The sequence below is a fragment of the Rana temporaria genome, chromosome 1 (assembly GCF_905171775.1).
Source record: "Rana temporaria chromosome 1, aRanTem1.1, whole genome shotgun sequence".
Classification (NCBI taxonomy): Eukaryota; Metazoa; Chordata; class Amphibia; order Anura; family Ranidae; genus Rana; species Rana temporaria.
The window spans coordinates 257149244-257174759 of NC_053489.1; the positions used below are offsets into that span (position 1 = coordinate 257149244).

General features: G+C 43.5%; 1 protein-coding gene across 1 annotated transcript in view; it reads left to right on the plus strand.

Annotated features, from left to right (window-relative positions):
- The first annotated feature begins 1090 nt into the window (after nt 1–1090).
- FITM1 (fat storage inducing transmembrane protein 1) overlaps nt 1091–25516 on the plus strand; it is a 36386-nt gene continuing 11960 nt past the window's right edge. Inside the window, exon 1 of the mRNA XM_040354592.1 lies at nt 1091–1666. Within this exon, the coding sequence (XP_040210526.1) occupies nt 1473–1666 (194 nt within the window). The 5' untranslated portion in view covers nt 1091–1472. The remainder of the gene's footprint in view (nt 1667–25516) is intronic.

Genomic DNA, 25516 nt, shown 5'->3' on the forward strand with positions numbered 1-25516 from the left:
GAAATAGGACTTTGCTCTTCACGGCGCCTGCGCATAGTCTGTGCGCAGGCGCCGTATAGCGCCGTGAAGAGCCGAGACCTACATCCGGCTGTCTTCGGGGAGCGTGACGTGCCAGAACCGGCCGTCAATCACCTTCCCTCTCCATAGGAACGCCCATTCCCCGCGGGGAGTCGGAATCTTCAATATACGATTGCACAGTGAGTACGGGGCTAAAAAAATAAATACAGGCATACTGTAGCTCGCGCTACTATGCCTAATTTTGTGCTAAAATGTTGTTATGGAGGGTGAACCACCGCTTTAATGTTGATTTGAGAGAGAAAAGTTCAGATTTAAGAGTATTAAGCAGTATAAATATCCACTGACTGTTAATATCATGCTGCCAACAAAAACAATTTGGCACCTTTCAGGGGGGAGGAGGGAGCAGATACCTGTATAATCCAGGTATTTGCTCCCACTTCCAGGCATACGTCACCGCGGCGACCTACACCACGTTCGGTGCCTACTTTTCCCCCCTCGCTGTCTTTTGGGCGACACACAGGTCCCAGAAGACAGCAGGGACCAGTGGGATAGCGCAGCACGACTCGCGCATGTGCAGTAGGGATTCCCTTACTGAAGATGGCGGCGCCTCCACTTGAGTGCCGAGGGACAGAACGGATTTGGGTGCCGACATCGTGGGCGCCCAGAACAGGTAAGTGTCCATATATTAAAAGTCAGCACCTGCAGTATTGGTAGCCTCTTTTTCGGCGGAACTCTGCTTTAAGAAGATTGTTATATAAGCTATGTACAAAAAGGAAAAAAATGGAAGCAGACAGAGATGTATAGAAGTGTGACGTGAGAAAGCAGTGGGAGGATGTACAGTATTGTTGTCTCTTTCAGATTTCCAAAGGACCCATAAAACCTGTCATGTTTATGTCATATTGTCTTCATATTCTTATGCACCAGGCTGTTTTCGTATGGCAAGGTCCTACAAATATACTATTGGATGTTGCCAGAGAACAGTTAAAAGGGGTACTTTCCAAAAAGTATCAGTGTTACCTCTGCATTAAAAAAGTTTCCGCGTTCTTTACAGTATGCCATGGACAGAGTCCCGGTGTCATATATGAGGGACTCAGCAGCTGATAGGGGGATGGGATATGTGTCGTCCTTCCTGGGGGGTGAAGGGCAGGATAACAGCTGTTGTGGAGAGGACCCTGACCAGTGTGGTTCTCGGCTTGTGTGATTTGTGCTTGTTGCTTCATGTCTCCTAAGCGAGCTTGTGTTGTGATGTGAATGTCTGTGTGTCTTATGGCCATTTGCAGCTTCTCTGTTCCTGGCTGCAGTCTCGCACTCACTTAGATTACTTATGTAGCTCCTTTCCCTGCAGTTTTGTCTTCATTATTACTGCAGCTAGCTTTTCTCTGGCACTTTTCTCCTACTTCTGCACAGGACATCATAATCTTTCCATCTTTCTTCCTTTTGGTGCCTCTTCTGACATGAATGCACTTACAAACTCTATCTGTGCCCTGGTATGTATCTGCTCGCAGGTATGTGCCCGCATACTGGGCAGTGTGTGTATGAGAAGAGGGTATCACTTGTGGCTGGCAGCAGTGGTCAGTGTGACTCCATTCCTTCAGGGACTTGGTAACCCCCGCAGCATTTTCTCCAACTCCAACAACTTCTTCAATGTGTGAGTATATTTTTATGCATGGACATGTGACTATGGGCGCATATAGTAAACTTAATTGTAATAATGTGAGTAGTTCATATCTGCAACATTAAGTAGCGATAGATAATGGAACAAAGTACAAATGGGATTTTTTAAGTGTTCTTGTACATATCTGTGCTTTATATCTAATAGGGGGGAAAAAAGAAAAGGCCTCGACTGGCATAATTTAATTCAGTGCCTGCTTTTATATTGCATCCTAAACTTTATTATGGGAAGTAACCCTCTCCACTCAGTGCCTGCTATGTGATCAAGCCAAACTAAATTCAGGCACACAAATGTATTTTCAACCATAAAATCCAGGGCTGCCTGTTTGTCCTAACTGACTAAAGTCCTGGATGAATTTTGTGAACGGTCACCTCCGCACTTATAATTGGCGCAGATAATAACACATGACAAAATTCTATATAGCTTCACATGATCGACTTTTTAATAATGTGCTTCCTGGAGCAATATATCTTCCCTAGTACCATCTACAGTATCACTATTTTTGTAAAGCTCATATGCTACTGTTTAGTGTGTTGTAAATGTATTCACTTACCAAGCAATTCTCTGACTTGCTTTTCTGCTACTCTACATTCCATGGTTATTTATATTGCCAGCTATCGCTCTGTATTTAAATGCCAAGCCATCTTCTGGCTCCCAGATAATGCAGACGAAACACACACATGGACAGGGATTTGTGAGAACTGGTACACGGGATCATTTACTGTTTATTTCAAGAAGATGATTTTAGCTATTTAATGGTTTAAAAAAAAAAATCTGACACAAAAAGATCTTTCATCAGTTAAAGACCATTTTTGAAACAATCCCCAACAATTCTCTTTTTAATCTGATCACACCCCTGGATAACTAAAATGTGCCCCTTTGTACAATTCAGTGAATTTCAGAAATTGGTATAATTGATAAAAAAAAAGTGACTTTTACAAAAAATGAGTTGGTAGTAAAACAATCACCATCATTTAAAACGCACGCAAAAGGAAGATTTACCTGAAGTGGGTGTTTTAAAAATGTCAGATATATTATAAATGATATAAGTATGTAAGGTCCAGTTCACATTAGTGCGATGCCAGACATCACATGTGATTTGCACCACATTACTGTTTAGATCACATGCAATGCTATTTCAGCCATACAAACTGTATGGCTGAAATCGTATCACATTCGCACCGAAATGGTGCAGGACCCTTTTTGTGGTCCGCACTGGAATTGGATCACATGGGTGTTCACACTTATGCGATCAGATTCCTGCACCATTTCACAGATCTGCGAACCGATCTGGGGGTGTCGTTAACGTTACATTGACACCCGTAGCGGTAAACCACGGTGCGATTCAGGTGCAATACGGGAACCCGCACTGGATTTGCAGGGTTCTCGCATCGCACTGGTGTGAACCGGGCCTAAACCCCAATAATGAAGCTTATTTCTCTTTTAGTCTGTTAGAATTTTGTTTAAACTGTTTAAAAATGACAACAAAAAAAAGTTAATCTTGCCAGAAATCCAGTAGGTTTGTAGAGTTGTGGAAAAGTTAAAGACGAGGTCCAGCCTGGGTGAAAAAAATTAAAGTAGCTGCTAATTTTTAATATTGGGGCACTTACCTGTCAAGGGAGCCGGTGATGTCGGCACTCCAGCTGATCTTCGGATCGACTCCTGGGTGCTGCCGCCACCATTCCTGGTAAGGGAACCAGGTAGTGAAGCCTTTCGGCTTCACAGCGGTATCCCTACTGCGCTTGCGCAAAGCTCGCTGCGCTTTCTAATTGGCCTGGCGGCAGGGGAAGGAGGAGGGGGGCCAAACTTCCAGGAGATCGGGCCGTGGCCCACCTCCAGGAGGAGTGGGGAAGGGGGGCTGTCAAAAGCAGGTCCCCCATTCCCCGCTGAAAGGTGGCAAATGTGGCACCAGAAGGGGGGGGAGGAAGCGTATAAGCGAGAGTTGCACTTTTGGGTGGAACCTCCTGTAATTTTGTTGACGTTTTCAACATATTTTAACAAACTTTATTCAAACAGTTCCCCTCAGATAAAGGCGATATTCTTAAATGCACAAGGAAACTTTTGTTTCAATCAGTTATCAAAAAAAATATAAATTTATGTGATGATGTACTGTGGAAAAAGTAAGTATACTCTTGGCCTTAGAAGCTAGCATTGCTCCTTTTTAGCAGAAAGGACTTCTTGTAGGCATTTAGCATATCTACCCACTGTTCTCTGACATTAATGTTTTCACCAGTCATCTTCAAAATTCCTTCAGTTGCAAGATGGTTTCCTTGCATTACATGCTTGTTTTAAATCCACAACATTTCAGTGGAATTTCAAATCAGGGCTTTAAACTATTCTTTGGTAGATTTGCTAGTGTGTGTTGGATTGTTGTTGTGTTGAAAGATTTATTTTCCGTTTAAGTTCGGATGGATGGTCTCACATTGTCATTGAGCATACATTAACTACAGTCAGGTCCATAAATATTGGGACATCGACACAATTCTAACCTTTTTGGCTCTATACACCACCACAATGGATTTGATATACAACAAACAGAATGTGCTTTAACTGCAGAATTTCAGCTTTAATTTGAGGGTATTTACATCCAAATCAGGTGAACGGTATAGGAATTACAACAGTTTGTATATGTGCCTCTCACTTTTTAGGGCACCAAGAGTAATGGGACAGATTAACAATCATAAATCAAACTTTCACTTTTTAATACTTTGTTGCAAATCCTTTGCAGTCAGTTACAGCCTGAAGTCTGGAACGCATAGACATCACCAGACGCTGGGTTTCATCCCTGGTGATGTTCTGCCAGGCCTCTACTGCAACTTCAGTTCCTGCTTGTTCTTGGGGCATTTTCCCTTTCAGTTTTGCCTTCAGCAAGTGAAATGCATGCTCAATCAGATTCAGGTCAGGTGATTGACTTGGCCATTGCATAACATTCCACTTCTTTCCCTTAAAAAACTCTTTGGTTGCTTTCGCAGTATGCTTCGGGTCATTGTCCATCTGCACTGTGAAGCCCCGTCCAATGAGTTCTGAAGCATTTGGCTGAATATGAGCAGATAATAATATTGCCCAAAACACTTCAGAATTAATCCTGCTGCTTTTGTCAGCAGTCACATCAATAAATACAAGAGAACCAGTTCCATTGGCAGCCATACATGCCCATGCCATGACACTACCACCACCATGCTTCACTGATGAGGTGGTATGCTTTGGATCACGAGCAGTTCCTTTCCTTCTCCATACTCTTCTCTTCCCATCACTCTGATACAAGTTGATCTTGGTCTCATCTGTCCATAGGATGTTGTTCCAGAACTGTGAAGGCTTTTTTAGATGTTGTTGGCAAACTCTAATCTGGCCTTCCGGTTTTTGAGGCTCAACAATGGTTAACATCTTGTAGTGAACCCTCTGTATTCACTCTGGTGAAGTCTTCTCTTGATTGTTGACTTTGACACACATACACCTACTTGATCTGGCCAACTGCTGTGAAGGGTGTTTTCTTCACCAGGGAATGAATTCTTCGAGCATCCACCACAGTTGTTTTCCGTGGTCTTTTGGTATTACTGAGCTCACCGGTGCATTCTTTCTTTTTAAGGATGTTCCAAACAGTTGATTTGGCCACACCTAATGTTTTTGCTATCTCTCTGATGTTTTTTTTTATTTTTATTTTCAGCCTAATGATGGCTTGCTTCACTGATAGTGACAGCTCTTTGGATTTCATATTGAGAGTTGACCGCAACAGATTCCAAATGCAAATAGCACACTTGAAATTAACTCTGGACCTTTTATCTGCTCCTTGTAAATGGGATAATGAGGGAATAACACGCACCTGGCCATGGAACAGCTGAGCAGCCAATTGTCCCATTACTTTTGGTCCCTTAAAAAGTGCGAGGCACATATACAAACTGTTGTAATTCCTACACCATTCACCTGATTTGGATGTAAATATCCTCAAGTTATAGCTGAAAGTATGCAGTTAAAGCACATCGTGTTTGTTTCATTTCAAATCCATTGTGGTAGTGTATAGAGCCAAAAAGATTAATTGTGTATATGTCCCAATATTTATGGACATGACTGTATGAATTTTATATCATATCAATCTATTTACTGCTAGCTGCTCAGCCAATGAAGCAACTTTGAAGCCTTAAAGGCTAAAGCTGGCCATAGATGATACAATTCTCATTCCTGCAACCACAGGCTGCAGGAAAGAAAATTCGATTACCCCCATCAACACAGTCAGTGCTAACGGGAGAATCCCACCCGTGTAGCTATTGTGTTCTCCCGGTGGGGTGGATGCAGGAGCCGTCACTTGCGTTGGCAAAAATCCGACATGTTGGTTGTACCCAAGATTGATAGATGGATACAATCAGCCTGTCCATACATGATTTGAGATGCAAGCCGTCTATGGCCAGCTTAAGTCTAGGTTTTGGTGAACTTTAAATGATCTTTGGAACAATCTGGTCCAAACGAACAATTCTGTTGCTAACGCATGCAGTGACTTTGTGTGCTGTATAAGGGCCCTTTCACACTGCCAGTGCCCGAAAAATGCTGGTAAAGCGCCACTAAAACTAGCGCCGCTTTATCTGCGTTTTTCGGGCACTTTTAACCCATGCTAGCGGCTGAATAAATGGTTAAAAGTGCTGCTGCCGAGGCGCTTTGGCGGCACTTCCCATTGATTTAAATTGGAAGGAACGCTTTAGGAGTGGTGTATACACTGCTCCTGAAGCGACTCAAAGAAGCTGCTTGCAGGACTTTTTTTGACGTCCTGCCAGCGCAGCACCCCGTTGTGAAAGCACTCGGGCTTTCACACTGAGATTGCAGGCTTTTTTCTGGTGCTATTTTTAGTGCTAAAGTACCTGAAAAATGCCTCCACTGTGAAAGGGGTCTAAAGTGTAAAAAACTTCAGTTAAATAAACTATACAGCACAGTGTTCTGGCAGCTGCATGTGAACTTCCTGTCTCACTGCCAGAGCACTGCTCAGCCATTCACATGAGGCTTAGTATTTTATGAATGAATAAAATACTTATTTTAATGGCTGTGGAGATCATCCATCCCAGACGCAGGGTCACGCTCCCGGAACACAACAGTACATACTGTATGCAGCTGATGCTACATACAGTTTATGTAGCACATACACCCGCTACATGTATTGGGGAAAGAAATAGTTCATTTGGACCTGCTTGGGCCAAATTAACTAAGACCTGGAGTTAAAGTGATACAAAAGTCTTTTTTTTTTTTCTTTTAAAAATAATCAACATGTTGTACTTGCCTGCTCTGTGCAGTGGCTTTGTACAGAGCAGCCCAGATCCTCCTCTTCCCAGGTCCCTATTCAGTGAACCTGGTCCCTCCCTCCTGTAAAGTGCCCCCACAGCAAGAAGCTTGCTATGGGGGCAGCCAAGCCACTGCTCTGTTTGTCCATTCAAACACTGAGCCACAGTTCGGCCCTGCCCCCTCTCTCTCCTGATTGGCCAACTGACTTTGACAGCAGTGGGAGCCAATGGCGCCACTGCTGTGTCTCAGCCAATCTCTGATGGCTGAGGCACTCGTGCACATGGCTGGATAGAGAGGGGGCTCAGGTAAGTATGAGGGGGGCTGCTACACACAGAATATTTGTTGTCTTAATGCATGCATTAAAGTTTAATAAACCTGACTTTACAACTACTTTAAGGCTGAAGTGTGATCTATTCAAAAAACACATTATTTTGCCCCCACTCCACCCCAATCAACATTTAGTTAAATGAATTGAATGACAAGTTATTGTTTAATCCTCATGCCTTAAAGTGGAGTTCCACCCATTTTTTTATGTTTGTCTGTGCTGCATGCTCTAATCTCATAGTGTTCAGAATGGACAATTTGTATTTAATTTGTTGCTTGTAAATACCTTTATTTTGTAGTCCTTTATTACTTCCTCCTCCTTATTTGCCTAGGCTATTTGCAAGGGTTTCTGGGATAGGCATCATGTTTCCCAGTAGTCCTTGCAAACCTGACTGAAACCTATTACATTGCTTGTGCACTGAGCATGTGCGAGATATGCAAAGCTGAAATCCAGGAAGTCATACAGTCTGGCTTCATGATGCCCACACTTAAGATGGCCACGGTCTATTTCTAGATTATAAACTAAATTCGGTAACAACCTAACAAAACGGACCTTAGTTTAAGACTAACTTGACTAGAATACATTAAGCTTGTGTATTACAGGGGTATTTATATTTAAAAAGTGAAATTGTGGGTGGAACTCCCCTTTAAGGATTATGCCCTATATAGCCTTCCAAATGGGAGGAGAAACTTTGGCAGTATCTTGAAGTAAAAGACTAGTCCCAGATGTGACTGACAACAGACACTAGTTCCTCTAGTCTATAGATAAACTTTATTATTGTTTTCTCTGTGGTACTTGGTATCATCACATTTCCAAATTAATTTCAGCATATACGGCACATCTGTCTGGTGGCGCACAATCTTTGGTTGAATAGCTACAGTATGCTATGTGTGCTTTTCTGGCAACATTTCAATAAAAACTCAGTAAAAGCATTATTCCCTAAAGTAGAACTTCACTCTCTCAATCAACAGTGACTATTGTTAATCTTTATGTTGCTAGCAATAGTAGATTAAAAAGTGTATCATATTTACTAGTTTTAACCTTTTAAATTTGTTTAGTTACTTCCTGGTTTCCAGGGATAGGCAAATTATGTCATACATCCCAGGAGTCTACAGGAGGGGAGGGGGGGTTTTCTCAGCTAATTACACCCTTCTGCCTGCATGACTGAGCTAAGTCCAGATTGATTCCAGAAAGTAAATGCTACATGAAGTATCTGCTCTTACTCAAGATGGCCACCATCAGAAATGTTAGGGGATGTTTTTCAAAGTGATTTTTCAGCAAAATAAAGCATTGTAACATGAATGGATGGTGGACTTTGCTTTTAATATTAAAAATGAATTAGGCCCCTTTCAGACGTCCGCTCCGCCTGTCCTTTATTACAAGTCCTTTAACGGACTTGTAATACATCCCTATGGGATCGCGTCCGTTAGCGGATGGAGCATCAGCTAGCGTCCGCATCCGTCGGCATTCGGTTTTCGGACGGAAGAAAACCCTATTTTTCTTCCGTCTGGCGGAACGGAACGGATGCAGACGGACAGACGGTCCGTCTGCATCCGGTTTCCCATAGGGCAGAGCGGAGCTGAGACAGGGCGGTCCCTGCACTGTGTGCGGGGACCGCCCTATCCGCCGACAGCTCAGCGGGGATCCCCGCTGAGCCGACGGAGACACACGGAGCGGACCCAGAAACGGTCCGCTCCGTGTGAAAGAGCCCTTAGTGTTTTTAGTTTGTGGTGCTCAGATGTAGTGTAGTTCTGCTTTAAGTGACCAAAGGGAATCACGCACTCCGAGTTTAAGCTCATGATACCCATCTTTATGGCAACCAGACTTTACTAAAGGCATGAAAATCCACCAACTTAGATCCACAAGAGGTTTGATCCAGAGTATCATGGCGGATGTCCAACACTACAATTACCGCCATACTGAATTATAAAATGGCCCTCTTTAAAGGGGTGGTTCCCGCTAAAACAAATTTCTAACAATACATTCGTAAGACCCGTTACACTGCGGGTAGGCTGGCTTTTGTTTTTGTTTTTTTAGTACATACCTCGATATCGCCATTTCGTCCCTTGGCGGTGGGCGTTCCTAGTTGATTGACGTTCCTCCGACGGGCACATACGTGACGTCACGACTTTCCGAAAGAAGCCGAACGTCGCTGCGCAGGCGCCGTATAGAGCCGACTCTATATGGCGCCTGCGCAATGACGTTCGGCTTCTGTCGGAAAGTCGTGACGCGCAGTATGCGCCCGTCGGAGGAACGTCAATCAACTAAGAACGCCCACCGCCAAGGGACGAAATGGCGATATCGAGGTATGTAATAAAAAAAAAAAACAAAAGCCAGCCTACACGCAGTGTAACGGGTCTTACGAATGTATTGTTAGAAATTTGTTTTGGGGGGAACCACCGCTTTAAGAAGGTGTTGTCCTCACACACACACTTTTTCCTATTTCTATTCTCTTCTGCCAATTGATACTTGTATTAAGGCAGTGCATCATAGCTTCATGAAATGTTGCATATTTGATGCATGGGAATGCATTGTATCTTGTGTACTGTAACCTTTCAATGCAACATATTACACTGGGCTATCCTTTGTATTCCTTGTATTTAACAAGGAATCCTTGATAAAACCTGTAGCACAGAAAAGTTATCACTTTCAAAATATACCTGTTTGTTATCACAGAAAACTGCACCATTCCTCCCAAGGTTTTTTTTTTTTTTTTTTTCCAAGAGCCATTGTAAGCAATGGACAGGCTCTTGAGCACGTGTATGCCAATTTTGTGTGACCTGTAGGCGAATGCAACAATAATACACCCACAAATAACACTGAGCACTACAAAGATTGCCCACTCCTTATGAGGCTGACCAAAGAACAGTTTAGAAAGTGAATAGGTGTAGTAGATGGGCAAACAGGACTAATGTGGATGTGTACAGTTGTTTAAGCCTGAAATTAAGCAGGGCCAAGGTAGCTGCTACAGCTTCAGAAGCTGGAATCGGGGGTTTGACAGTGAGCAGGGAAATTAAAGTACTAACTTTGAACACAGGAGAGCACCTGCTACAAATGAGGAAGAAAAAGGTAAGGCTAAAGGTCAGCTTTAACATTTCCACCACCATGTTTCACAATTAGTATAAATATCTTCTCCTCAAATGCCGTCTTTGGTTTGTGTCAAACTTGTGTAATGTTACTGTGGTAAAACAACTGTAGTCTTGTTGTAATGTTCTTTTTGGACGGCAAAGGTTTTTTGTTTTGCTCACCTCCCATGCAGGTTAAATTGGTCCAGTCTCTATCTAATTATAGATGAATAAACTTTGATACCAACTGTTGCAAGAGTTACCTGCAGATTCTGCAATAAAATTTTGAGAATTCTTACAATATCAAACATCAGCTCTCAGGCTGAATTTGCTGAGCCAGCCAGTCCTTGACAAATCAGCGATCGATTTGAAATCTATAAATCTAATCACGTGTATTTTTTATTTTTTTAAACAGCAAAATTATTTATTTCAAATCATTTGGTGATCCTTTGCCAGACTCCCTAGGCATCCACAACCTTCTTTCTGGGGGCCTTAGGCCTTGATTACACTTACAGTTGAGGGATGATTAAAAACAAAGCAGTTCACGTGGTTGAGCTGCATTTTTCCCATAAACTGCAAAGGCAGCAGACGAGTGTAAAAAATACTCTGGCCATGATGCTTTGCATCATGGCCCTGCATTAGTTATCCCCTCTGTCTCATTTGGCGGGCAATATAGCCCACTGAACACGTACCATGTAACAGAATCGGGTTGTGCCACAACCACGTATAATGCATGCAGTTGCAGCATGGTGGTATTGTTTTTTAGGAGTTAAATCTGGGGACGAGGAAGTAATATAATGCCACCTCACTACCTGACAAACGCCCTTAAAAAGTTGATCCACTGCAAATCGTTCTTCAGAGGGTGATGCCAGTGTAACCGAGCCCTAAGGCCTCAGTCACACTTGCAAACTAGGCCTAGACAGGAACCCCAATGGCAACTCATGTAATCGCTCAAGCAGAGATTACCTGAAAGTGATGGGCCCTGCATGTAGAAGTATCTTGGTATGACACCACACAATAGCAAAGAAAATTCCAGACCCTACGTGTTGAAGGTTTAAATAGGACGATTCCACCTGCATACTCCCTGGCATCTAATCTGGAACACCTGATTTTAAGTTAATGGATTTGAAGAAGTATACTGTATATTGACATTTATCTATTTTTTTCAACCTGACAAATCATTTTCATTAACTTAGAAAATGTTTACAGTGCTCCCAAACTGCCCCAAAGATGCTGCTTGCAGTACTTTTTCCAACGTCCCTCAAACGCACCGCCTGGGTGTGAAAGCACCTATTGCAATGAATGGGAAGCAGTTTTCAGGCGCTTTACAGGTGCTATTTCTAGTGCTAAAATGCCTGAAAACTACCTCAGTGTGAAAGGGGTCTTAGTGGGTTTCTGGGTATCCCCTGCAATCACTCTGCCTCCCTGATTTATTATCTAAAGTGATACAATTTTAGCCACATTATCTTCCAATCAACTTTACTGACAGATTTGTTCTTGAAGGGGTTGTAAACCCTCTTGGTTTTTCACCTTTATGCATTAAGGTGAAAAACCTTTTTTAGTGCTGCAGCCCCCTGTTTTTCTTACCTGAACGCTTTTATCTTCTGTTCGGGAACGAGCACACCATCTGTAACTGGTGTCTCGTGTCCCGATTGGATAGATTGATAGCAGCGCAGCCATTGGCTCCCACTGCGGTCAATCAAATCCAATGACGCGAGTCCGGCATTCGTGTCTATAGACGCGGAATGCTGGACTTGGGAGCACGCCCGTAAGGTAACCCCCAGGAGAGAGCTTCTCCTAGGGGTTATCCGAAGTGAGGAGGAGCCCAGACGTCGTTGTTTGGGGCCCTTCTGTGCAAAACGAGCTGCACAGTGGAGGTAAGTATATGTTTGTTATTTTATTTATTTTTTAAACGATCCTTTACAATCACTTTAAAGGCTAAGTTCACCTTTGGAACATGCTACATGTTGCTTCCATATTTATTGCTGAAACATATAACATATTGCAGCATCTCCCTCCCCCTTTGATAGCGGGCAGGGGATCCTCTCCCCGCACCCACTTCACAACTTAAAAACAGTGCTTTGCCCATGCAGCCACATAAATCATTCAGAGTTCTGTGAATGAATGAACTACAACTACTGTCAGCCAACAGCTTGTAGTTCTCAATAAACTGCGAGGGCGCTGGTGAGCGTCCTTGTAGTTCATTGATTCTTCCTGCAATTCAGTAACTGCTTGCCCATATCGGAGGTATGGTCAGACATTGTACAGAGAGTCTAAAGGATCCTGGCATTGCAACCACGATCTGCTGAACTATCCTCTAAGCTGGCCATAGAGGGATGTGTTTTTTTATTTACATTAGGCACACGAGTAATGTGGATCGAGCTATCCTCTCGGGTGCGCTATTGTATTCTGACAGCGGGGACTCCTTCCCTGTCAGAATACACTTATTGTTGATTGGCTGAAGGCTCTGTTCGTATGAACAATTTTCAGCATTCCAGTTCGAGAGAAGGTGATTGTAAGATCAACTTCTGAGTGGGAAAGGTCATAGATGGATTAAAATTCAGCTGGCCCTTGCTGAACTGCCTGAATTTCAATCCACCGATGGCCAGCTTTGGGAAAGGAACAGTGAAAAATTATAAACTGTATACAACGTACTGTTTTGGTGACTTCTGTCACTGGGTGATTCTTTCATTTAGCCTTTTCATCTATAACATATATATATATATATATATATATATATATATATATATATATATATATATATATACACATAATAGCTGGGTACTAAGCTTTTCCCCTTTAATACTAAAAGAAGAAATGACATTCAGCACCTTTTTGTCCACATCACCTTACATCATCAACCAGCTCAGCTTCCATTTCCTAATTTAGAAACCTATACAGAGTACATCTGCCAAGGATTCCTGTGCAGCAGCCATATGATTTACACTATATGGTGTACATTTAAGTTGTGCTTCATGTTTTACCTAAAATGAGTACATTAAAATATAGTATAAGGCTAGACATACAATTTTAGAAAATCAATAGATTCTTCCATCCACGTTTAGGTGTAGATAGAGGAATAAGTAGTGTTGGCTATTTTATTCAGACATGCTCAGAAACCTTGGTTGTCTTCCTACCTGAACATCTGATAGGAAAATGATAATTCTGCAGCCAGCTCAGTACATTTTTAAATCAACTTTTTACAAGTTGGGTGGTGTCCAATGGGGCCACCCACGTCTTGAATTTTGGCCGATTCAACAAGAATCAACTGAAATTTAGGAGTATAGCTAGCTTTATTATTTTCTGTGCATTTATAAAGGTACGTTATCTCACAAAAGAGAGTACACCCCTCACATTTTTGTAAATATTTTATTCTATCTTTTCATGTGACAACACTGAAGAAATTACACTTTGCTACAATGTAAAGTAGTGAGTGTACAGCTTGTATAACAAGGTAAATTTGCTGTCCCCTCAAAATAACTCAACACAGCCATTAATGTCTAAACCGCTGGCAATAAAAGTGAGTACACCCCTAAGTGAAAATGTCCAAATTGGGCCCAAAGTGTCAATATTTTGTGTGCCCACCATTGTTTCCCAGCACTGCCTTAACCCTCTTGGGCATGGAGTTCATCAGACCTTTACAGGTTGCCACTGAAGTCCTCTTCCACTCCTCCATTACAACATTATGGAGCTGGTGGATGTTGGAGACCTTGCGCTCCTCCACCTTCCATTTCGAGGATGCCCCACAGATGCTCAATAGGGTATTGTCCCTGTGATAATTGGATTTTGAAAATTTTGGCTTGTTGTGGAAACAAGCCTTGGTGATAAGCTTTAGTGGAGACACCTTTTTCCCATAATAACTCTTACAGGAGAGAATTTCCCTTCCTAGGGGGAGATTTCCTCTCACATTCTGTTGTCTCCCTCTGTTTGTAAGTAGGAGTCGTTCGTTAGTTGGATGTTTGTAACTCCACCATCCATCTATGTCTCCATACTTTATTTGCTATGAAATCACTTTGAAAAACAGCCACTAGCGTTTCTGGCTGTGGCCATCTTGAGTAAGGGCAGATGATTCATCAGAGATCTAGATGTCGCTGGCATGTACTTCCTAGAATCTATCTGCTCTTAGCCTAACTCTCATTAGTACGACACAAACGTTAGTGCCACCTATCAGTGCCCATCCGTGCCCCCCATCCATGCCGCCTATCCGTGCCCATCCATGCCGCCTATCAATGCCCATCTGTGCTGCCTATCAGTGCCGCATATTAGTGCCCATCATCAGTGCCCATCAATGCCACCACATCAGTGCCGCCTTATCAGTGCCCGTCAGTGCCCATCAGTGAAGGAGAAAACTTACTTATTTACAGTGTTTTATAACAAAAAAAATCAGAATTTTCGGTAATTTTTAAATTTTTTTTGCAGAAAATAAAAATCCCAGAGGTGATCAAATACCACCAAAAGAAAGCTCTATTTGTGGGTACAGAATGATAAAAATTTAGTTTGGGTACAGTGTAGCACGACCGCCCAATTGTCATTCAAAGTGCAACAGCACTGAAAGCTAAGAATTGGTATGGGCAGGAAGGTGTATAAGTGCCCTGTATGGAAGTGGTTAAGAGGGAAGTTTCAGGATTTTTTTTTTTTTTTTTCAAATAAACCACTTTAAAGCAAAAAAAATGGTCAGTGCCCATCAATGCAGCCTGATTAGTGTCCATCTGCAGCCTGATATGCGTCCATCTGCAGCCTGATATGCGTCCATTTGCAGCCTGATATGCGCCCATCTGCAGCCTGATATGCGCCCATTTGGAGCCTAAACTGTGCCCATCTGTAGCCTTATTTGTGCCTATCTATAGCCAATCTCCCATAAATGCAGCCTAATGCCCATCTGCAGCCTGGAATCACCAAGCAGTCATCTCCTGTTTACTCGGTCGGCAGTCATTCGACCAGCTCCTGTGATTGGCAGAACACTAGTCCAATGGCGGAGGCGGGACTGTGTGTGTGACGTGAGAGCTGAGGAATCAGGAGATGGCGGCTCGATGATTCCGGCGGCTCTCGTTCCCATCCAACGATCGGCGTATAACACGCACGCGTGATTTGCCCCCTATTTTCAGGAGAAAAAAGTGTGTGTTATACGCCGGTAAAAATTATATACTTTCTCAGCTATTTACTAAAGCTAGTAGCACAAGGATTAAAAATAGTCAATGTTGATTGAGAGAGTGAAGTTCCATTTAAAAAAAAAAAAAAAAACCATTTCACACATCATGCGACGTGCTCCCAATGTCGGAGCGTTAATCGTACAAGTGTGAACCTAAGACTGGGATGCCATTAAGGTTCATGTGTGGGTAAGGGCAGGTGTCCCAAAACTTTTGGTAATATAGTGTGTGTGTAATCCCCTACCAACCAACAATAATTCCGGCGCCCACAGATTGGCTACAGCATGTGCTCGTTTGGTACACAGATTAGTACTGTTAATTTAAGAAGGGGCGCCTAATGACAACTCGTTATGTGTATAAAAGACATCTGTCCACAGAATTTTTCTTCCATTCAAATACACCATCATACCATCATGGACCAAAGAGCCTTTAAAGAACGTCAGGGACAAGAGTGTAGACCCGCACAAGGCTGGAATGGGCTACAAGACCATCAGCAAAAACTTTGGTGAGAAGGAGAAAACCATTTGAGCGATTATTCGCAAATGAAAGAAACTCAAAATAATCGTCAATCGTCCTCGGTCTGGAGCTCCATGCAAGATTTTACCTCATGGGGTACGGTTGATCATGAGAAAAGTGAGGGATCAGCCTAGAACTACACAGGAGGAGCTTGTGAATGGTCTCAAGGCAGTTGGGACCACAGTCACCAAACCATTGGTAACGCAATACGCCGTCATGGATTTAAATCCTGCAGCGCCCACAAGGCAAGAAAGCACATTTGCTATTGAACATCTAAAGAATTCAGAGAAGGATTGGGAGAAAGTGCTGTGGTCAGATGGGACCAAAATGTTTCTCTTTGGCATTAACTTGACTTGCCGTGTTTGGAGGAAGAAAAATGCTGACTATGACCCTAATGCCCTGTACACACGACCGTTTTTTCGGGTTGTAAAAAATTATGTTTTTCAGGCTCTAGAAAAAACAATTTTTTTTTTCAACCCGATCATTAAAACAGCAAAAAATGCTCTAGCAAAGCGCGGTGACGTACAACACATACGACGGCACTATAAAGGGGAAGTTCCATTCGGATGACGCCACCCTTTGGGCTGCTTTAGCTGATTTTGTTTTAGTAAAAGACGATTCACGCTTTTCTGTCTGTTACAGCGTGATGAATGTGCTTACCCCATTACGAACGCTAGTTTCACCAGCGCTCCCGTCTCATAACTTGCTTCTGAGCATGCATGGATTTTTCAGGTCGTTAAAGCCCACACACGACCATTTTTTAGAACCTGAAAAACGACAACGTTAAAAACGTTGTTAAAAAATAGAGCATGTTCGGGAAAAAAATTGCCTGTTTTTCAGAACCCGAAAAATGCTCTGAAGCCCACACACGATCGTTTTTAATGACAGTAAAAATAAAACGTCATTTTTTACAACCCGAAAAACGGTCGTGTGTACGCGGCATAAGAATACCTCCCAGCAAGACAATAACCCAAAACATACCTCCAAGGAAACAAAGGAGTGGCTCAAGAAGAAGCACATAAAGGTCATGGAGTAGCCTGGCCAGTCTCCAGACCTTAATCCTCTAGAAAATTTATGGAGAGAGCTGAAACGTCAAGTTGCCAAGCGACAGTCAAGAATCATTAAGGATTTCGAGAATATCTGTAAAGAAGAGTGGACCAAAATGCCTCCTAAGATGTGGGCAAACCTGGTCCACCAACTACCAGAAACATCTTACCTCTCCATCAAGTACTAAGTCATGTTTTGCTTGGGGATCAGCTACCTATTTTACTCACTGAACTGCAACTCAATTTATAACATTTGTATCATGTGTTTTTTCTGGACTCTTGGTTGATATTCTGTCTCTATTATTTAAAATTCAGTGAGGGGAAAAAAGTATTTGATCTCATGCTGATTTTGTACGTTTGCCCACTGACAAAGAAATTATCATTCTATAATTTTAATGGTAGGTTTATTTTAACAGCGAGGGACAGAATAACAAAATAATCAAGAGAAATGCATTTCAAAAAAGTTATTGATTTGCATTTTATTGAGTGAAATAAATACTTAGTACTTGGTGGCAAAAGCCTTGTTGGCAACCACAGAGGTCACACTTTTTTTGTAGTTGGCCACCAGGTTTGCACACATCTCAGGAGGGATTTTTTTCCTACTCCTCTTTGCAGATCTTCTTCTCACATAATTTGTAATAAAACATCTTTGCCATTCTAAAGCTTCCCCCCAACCACTTTGCATATTATTTTATATATACTGTCATTCTGTACTTGCCAAATATGCTGCAGAAATCTCCCTCCACTGAGTCTGACTGCATCCATTTTAACTGTGGGCAGCTGAAGCTGCTGCCTGTTCACTTCCTGGATTTACACAGATACATAGAGGCACACCCCCAGCTCTGCAGCGCTCATTATCCCTCTTGTGACTCATCCCCCCTCCCTTCCTGGCAAACTTTTACAAGAGTGAGAGAGAGAGAGCTGTGCATGATGTCATAAGCCTAAGCTTTTTACCAGACAAGAAACAGGAAGTGGGCTGTATAAAGTATTTACTGGCAGTAAAACAACAAGGGCAGAAGATTTAATAGATAGGAAAAAAAAAATTACTGAAGGTCTGCTTTAAGGTTTCAAGGCTGACGTTTGGTAACTCGAACCTTCAGCTCCCGCCACATATCTTCTGTGGTATTAAGGTCTGGAGACTGGCTAGGCCACTCCAGGACATTCATGTGCTTCTTCTTGAGCCACTCCTTTGTTGCTTTGGCCATGTGTTTTGGGTCATTGTCATGCTGGAATACCCATCCATGAACCATTTTCAGTGCCCTGGCTGAGGGAAGGAGGTTCTCACCCAAGAGATTTGACTGTACATGGGCCTGTCCATCGTTCCTTTGATGCAGTGAAGTTGTCCTGTACCCTTAGCAGAACCCCCCCCCCAAAGCATATTCTTTCCACCTCCATGTTTGATGGTGAGGATTGTGTTCTTGGGATCATAGGCAGCATTCCTTCTCTTATGAAAACGGCGAGTTGAGTTGCTGCCAAAAAGTTTGATTTTGGTCTCATATGACCACAACACTTTCACCTAGTTTACTCTAAATCATTTAGATGTTCATTAGCAAACTTCAGAAGGGACTGTACATGTGCTTTTTTGAGCAGGGGGACCTTGTGGGCGCTGCTGTATTTCAGTCCTTTACGGTGTAGTGTTACCAATTGTTTTCTTGGTGACTATGGTCCCAGCTGCCTTGATATCACTGACAAGATTCTGGGCTAATTCCTCACCGTTCTCATGATCATTGAAACTCCAGGAGGAGCTCCAGACCGAGGGAGATTGACAGTTATTTTGTGTTTCTTCCATTTGTGAATAATCGCAAGAACTGTTGTCAACCTCTCAAGTTGCTTGGTAATGGTCTTGTAGCTCATTTCATCCTTGTGTTGGTCTACAGATTTGTGCCTGGCATCTTTGGACAGCTCCTTCATCTTGGCCATGATGGAGAGATTGGAATTTGATTGATTGCTTCTGTGAACAGGTGTCTTTTATATAGGTAACAAGCTGAGATTAGGAGTACTTCCTTTAGGCCCGGTTCACACTGGTATGACACGACAGTCGTACTACTTTGGATCCGACTTTGCCCTGCGACTTGAAGTCAGAGACGCGTCCGACTTTAATGAACGGGGATCCGACTTAGATCCCCGCCAATACCAGGCACTGTGTTTGGTATGAATCTTGAGGGGGAAACTCCACGCCAAATTTTAAATAAAAAAACGGCATGGATTCCCCCTCCAAAATCCTTACAAGACCCTTATCCGAGCACGCAGCCCGACCGGTCAGAAAAGGAGATGGGGACGACCGAGCGCCCCCGAATCGTACCAGGCCATGTGCCCTCAACATGGGGGGGGGGGTGGGTGCACCTTGTCCCCATGTTGAAGAGGACAAATGCCTCTTCCCGACAACCCTGGCTGTTGGTTGTCGGGGTCTGCAGGTGGGGGGCTTATTGGAATCCGGGAGCCCCCACCCTATGTGAAAGAGAATGGGGTACATTATACCCCTACCCATTCACCTGGGGGAAAAAGTGTCAATAAAAAAAAAAACACTAGACAGGTTTTTAAAGTAATTTTATTAGGCAACTCCGGGGCTCTCTTCTGACTTATCCGCTCTCTTCGGCTTCTTCTCCCGCTCGCTCGTCCCCACCCCCTTTCCTGACCGGCCGGGCTGCATGCTCGGATGAGGGTCTGGTATGGATTTAGGGGAGACCCCCATGCCGTTTTTTCGGCGTAGGAGGTTCCCCTTAAAATCCATACCAGACCCAAGGACCTGGTATGCTCTTGGAGGGGGAACCCATGCCGTTTTTTTATTTAAAATTTGGCGGGGAGTTCCCCTTCAAGATCATCAGAGCACAAGTCAAAGTCGGAGCAAGCAAGATGGTGTTCCGACTTTGAACCGAATTCAATGATATTCAATAGGCTGAAGTAGGATCAAAGTCAGGCCAAATTAATACAGGGAGCATTTTCAAAGTCGGACCGACTTGTATCGGAGTTAAGACGACTCCAATAGGGAAACATTGATTTTCACACATCATGCGACATGAGCTCCCAATGTCAGAGCGTTTGTCGCACCAGTGTGAACCCGGCCTCATGCGACATGAGCTCCCAATGTTGGAGCATTTGTCGGACCAGTGTGAACCCAGCCTTAAAGCGGAGGTTCCGCGGATTCTCGTTTTTTTTCTTTCAAAGGGAAATACATAGTAACAAACATGTTAATGTAACACTCACTTGCTAGCCGCATCCAATAGCAATGCTTTGTTTTCCGTGATAAAAAACAACTTATAAAATTTCTCCCATCTTTCCATCTTGCTTGTGGGCATTGTGAAGCTCACAAGAAAAGACTTCCTGGGAGCGGGGACGCTTGTGGAGTCACCTGACCCGCGAGATAGAGTTATTGCGAGTACACATCATCTCCTGGGAATCTTGACACATAACTCCCAGGAGACATTGCGCCCAGCTCCCATGACACACTGGGCCGTCGGGGAAAAGGAGCGACATGCCCACTCCTGCGGGGAACAATACCCGGAAGCTAGATAAAATCATCTGAATCAAGGTAATCATTGACCTCTTGGAAAAAAAAAACGTGGATTCTACATTTATTAAGGCTGCAGTTCCTAGTAATATAAAGTTGTGATTGAGGGTGAACCTCCGCTTTAAGAGTGCACTCCTAATCTCAGCTTGCTACTTGTATAGAAGACACCTGGGAGCCAGAAATGTTGCTGATGTAAAGGGGATCAAGTACTTATTTCACTCTTTAAAATGCAAATACATTTTTTGAAATGTGTTTTTCTGGATATTTTTTGTTGTTTTTCTGTCTCTCACTGTTAAAACAATGCTACCATTAAAATTATAGACTGGTCATTTCAGCGGGCAAATGAACAAAATCAGCAGGGGATCGAATGCCTTTTCCCTCACTGTACATCTATGATTAAATAATATAGACCCTCAATTTCTGTGTAAGTGGGCAAACGTACAAAATCTGCAGGGGATCAAATAATTGTTTTCCCCACTGTATACAGCAGGTAAAATAAGTATTGGGACAACTAAAGGTAAATGTGACCTGACATAACCAACAATGGCATGCAATCCCTAATATATTGGTACAAAAAGAAGGAAAGGTGATGGGACTTTACATGAGGCCTGTCATTGCAATGATACATGAAATATATATATACAGTATTTATATCATTTGATAACACAATCGAATTCCATAATCCATGGTTGAGAATTGCATAATATATTATAAACAATAATAATAATGATAGTGATTATAATATAATTGTATTAAACCAAAAAAGATGAATTAACATACAAAATATGATAATGAATATTTAATACAGATAATCAACATGATTGGAACAAAGAATTCTGAAACAATGATACAGATCGTCATATAAGCATAATTAACAGGATAAATGGGAATAATCCCATCTAAAAGCTGAGCACAGCCTATAAACTGATTTGTAAGTACCGTATTTATTGGGTTATAGCGCGCTCCCGCGTATAGCACGCACCCCTAAAGTTGCCCCGAATTCCTGTGGAAAAAAGTTTTTTTGTACTTACAGTTTTGGTGTCTTGCGCGGCGTCCATTGGCGGCCTCGTCGAGTCAGGCGTCCGTCTGCGGCTTCGGGTGTCCTCTTTGTCGGGTCCGGCGTCCTTCTGCGGCGTCCTCGCGTCCTCCCCGCTCGTTTCCCACGCCGAGTTTGAATACTGCGCCGACATATACAGAGCGCAGTACAATCATGTATTGTCGGGCAGGCTCGGCTACTCTCGCGCTGACGTCCTGTACGTCCAGGATGTCAGCGCGAGAGGAGCCGAGACTGGCCGACAATACACGAGTGTACTGCGCTCGGTATATGTCGGCGCAGTATTCAAACTCGGCGCGGGAAAGCGGGTATCGCCGTATACCGCGCACCCACGATTTTGCCCTGATTTTCAGGGCAAAAAAGTGCGCGGTATACACCGATAAATACGGTAATTAACCAGTTGTTTGTATTTGTTATCTCCTTCCCCTAGAGGGCACTATATATACTAATGGTCATTTTATCCATTCATTTTTCCTAGTATAATCTTGCATCTTACTCCTGATAAGTGGCTGTAAGCCATGAAAAGCGTAGAGTTTCCAATTCAGGGTGCTAAAACCAGCTTGCCCAAATTATGAATTTTGAATTTTCAGATTAACTATGTATTGGCTTTTATCTAGGATGTATGACCTATTTATCCTGTTAATTATGCTTATATGATGATCTGTATCATTGTTTCTGAATTCTTTGTACCAATCATGTTGATTATATGTAATGAATATTCATTATTATTTATCATATTTGGTGCTATTAACAAGACATTTTTACCACATGTCTGTAACAACCCATGCAATCCATACATACAAAGAAACCAAAACAAATGAGTTCAGAAATTAAGTTATGTGTAATAAATTGGAATGACACAGGGAAAAAGTATTACATGAAGAAAGGGAGGTGTAAAAAAGTATGGAAAGCCAAGACACCAGCTGAAGTCTATCAGTAATTAGAAAGCAATCCTGTCCCTTTGTCAGTGCAAATAAATATCAGCTGGTTCAGTCTCAACTGATGGCCTATAAAAAGTTGTCTCATTACCAAGGTGTCACACAAGAAACCTCTCATGATGGGTAAAAGCAAAGCGCTTTCTCAAGACTTAGGCAACTTTATTGTTGCAAAACATACTGATGGCATTGGTCACAGAAGGATTTCTAAACTTCAGAATGTTCCAATAAGTACTGTTGGGGCCATAATCCAGAAGTCGAAAGAACATCATTTTACCATAAACCGGCCACAACTAGGTGCTCCTCGCAAGATTTCTGACAGGAGTGAAAAGAATTATCAGAAGAGTTGTCCAAGAGCCAAGGACCAATTGTGGAGAGCTTCAGAAAGACCTGGAATTAGCAAGTACAATTTTTTCAAAGAAAACAATAAGTAATGCACTCAAGAGCCATGGCCTGTATGCACGCTCACCATGCAAGACTCCATTGCTGGAGAAAAATCATGTTGAAGTTTGTTTAAAGTTTGCTGCACAACATTTAGACAAGCCTGTTAAACACTGGGAGAATATAGTCTGGTCAGATGAGACCAAAATTGAATTCTTTGGATGCCATTATACACACCATGTTTGAAGGTCAAAGGTCAGTCAGTCAGTCAGTCAGTGTCAGTGGTGGAGTAGGGCGCTCCGGACCTTCCACTACGAGCCTGCTCTCACCCAGACCTGGCAGTCAGAAGCTAGGCAGGCTCTGCATACCTTGTGCTGCACGAGGAAAACCGCAGCTCTCAGGAACCAGGAACCAGCTCCTCTCTCAGGAACCAGGAACCAGCTCCTCTCTCCTCTCTCCACGTGGACTCCATCTTCTCCGCAGGTAAGACCCTGTCTCTCAGGGCCTGCCATCCTGGGGAACCATTGACGACCGTCCTTCTCAGGACAGCCGTCACACAGGCCCCTCACTGCGGCTCTCTGCCCCGCTTTCGCTCGGCATCGCCGCCTGTACGGCCACCCACGATTGTGGTGGCCCCCAGCCACCCCCCCTGGGTGAATTTTCGGCGCTTTCCGGCGTCTTTACACGCCCGCGCCAGCCTGGTCCTTTTCGCGGCCGCCGCGCCTCAGGAAAGTCCGCGGCTTCAGCCGCGGCCTACCGGCGTGCCGACCATACACCCTGCACACGCCACCAAATAGTGCAGATTTCTTAGGACTATCTCCCCTGCACCCCTAGAGGTCCCCACCATCCCCCGATCAGCAACCAGATCGGTAAAATTAGCTTTTTTACCCAGCTGACAGCCCCCCTAGCCTGGGTCCTGTGTTTTGTCTGGCGGCCATCTTGGTACACCCCAGCAACAGTGACACCCCGCATCCCCCCCTTTTCCCCTCCACAATCTAACAGTGTTTGATCCAGGGATTGATCCGATCGTCTTTCAGGGATCAGGAAGGAATTTTTTTCCCTGCCGCAGCACATTGGCCAGCACGGCCAGGGTTTTTTTGCCTTCCTCTGGACCAAAAAAGCCGAGAGTGAGGATTCAGAGAATCTTCTCTCCATTCTCACGCAACACCTGCACCGGCAACAATGGTTAAAATGCGATACTCTGCAGAAACTATTTGGGGTCTGAGACGATTCGCAACAGCATTACCTGCCGTCACCAAAAAGGCCTTAAAAATAGATCAACTTTTGAGATTCGATCGTCGATCGATCATCAAAAATTTCAACCATTCAACACAGCTCAAGCACATATCATGTGCTTTGATTAACACTAGATCGGCGGTAAAACACTGATCAGAAATCCACGATTTCTTACTACACAACGATCTAGACTGCCTCTTTATTACAGAAAGTTGGCATTCAGACGACTGTAACACCATTCTCGGAGAACTGGTGCCAGTAAATTATCGCATCTTAACGGAAAACAGAATAGGGCAAAGAGGAGGAGGCCTTGCGGCAGAGGCGTAACTAGAACCTTCAGGGCCCGGGTGCAAGAAACCATAAAGGGCCCCCCCTGACTACGAGTCGGGGCACACCCATGGTGGCAGAATGCCAGAGCTTGGTCGCAAGTGCGACCTTTGGGACCCTAGTAACAACCGACACTGGTGTCAGTATTTTTTTTATTTTATTTGTTACCACTTTATTTATTTTTCTATTTTTTTTTTAGGAGCCCGTTGGGGGGGGGGGGGGGGCTTGGGTGAGATATCATATGTGGATATTCCCCAGTACACCAAGGATCGTCAATTTCGTCCAAACGTTTTTTTATTCAAGAAAGCTCACATCACAAAACAATGTAGTGAAACTTTTCAGAGCCACGCAGGACCCCTGACAAAGGGGTCCTACATGGCTCCGAAACGTTGTACTACATTGTTTTGTGATGTGAGCTTTTTTGAATAAAAAAACGTTTGGATGAAATTGATGATCCTTGATGTGCTGGCCAATATCTACAGGCTCCAGTATCCATCTAGCGGTCGCTACAGCATCCAGTACCTTAAGCGTGCATTCCAGGAATGTGCGCGATGGGAAATTTGGACTGTGGGTGTGATATCAGGGGTCTAAACAGACCTCTGATATTTCATCTTTGAAACAGAGAAATTAGATTGAGGACACGATCTCCATTTCTGCAGCCACAGCTGCACAGAATGAATGGACAGAAATAGCTCTATACAGAGCTTCCTGTTCATTCACAAACTGAAGCATAGTAAACATAGTTTACCATGTCTCAGTTATAAATGAACTGGGTCAGTGATCCCTATTCATTAAGGCAAGGGAGGAGCCGGTAAATTACACATTTACTGGTCCCTTCCCCACGCTCCATGCAGAAAATATCCCCCCGCAGCAGCCAGGAAGGAGAGGAGAGGGGGGAACCCGCCAGCACTGTGGGGGAGGGGGGGCCAAAGAGTACACAGGAGATTGGGGCAGCAGGTGGTGGATAGCACGGGGGAGGGGCTGCATATAGAGCAGGGATATGCAATTAGCGGACCTCCAGCTG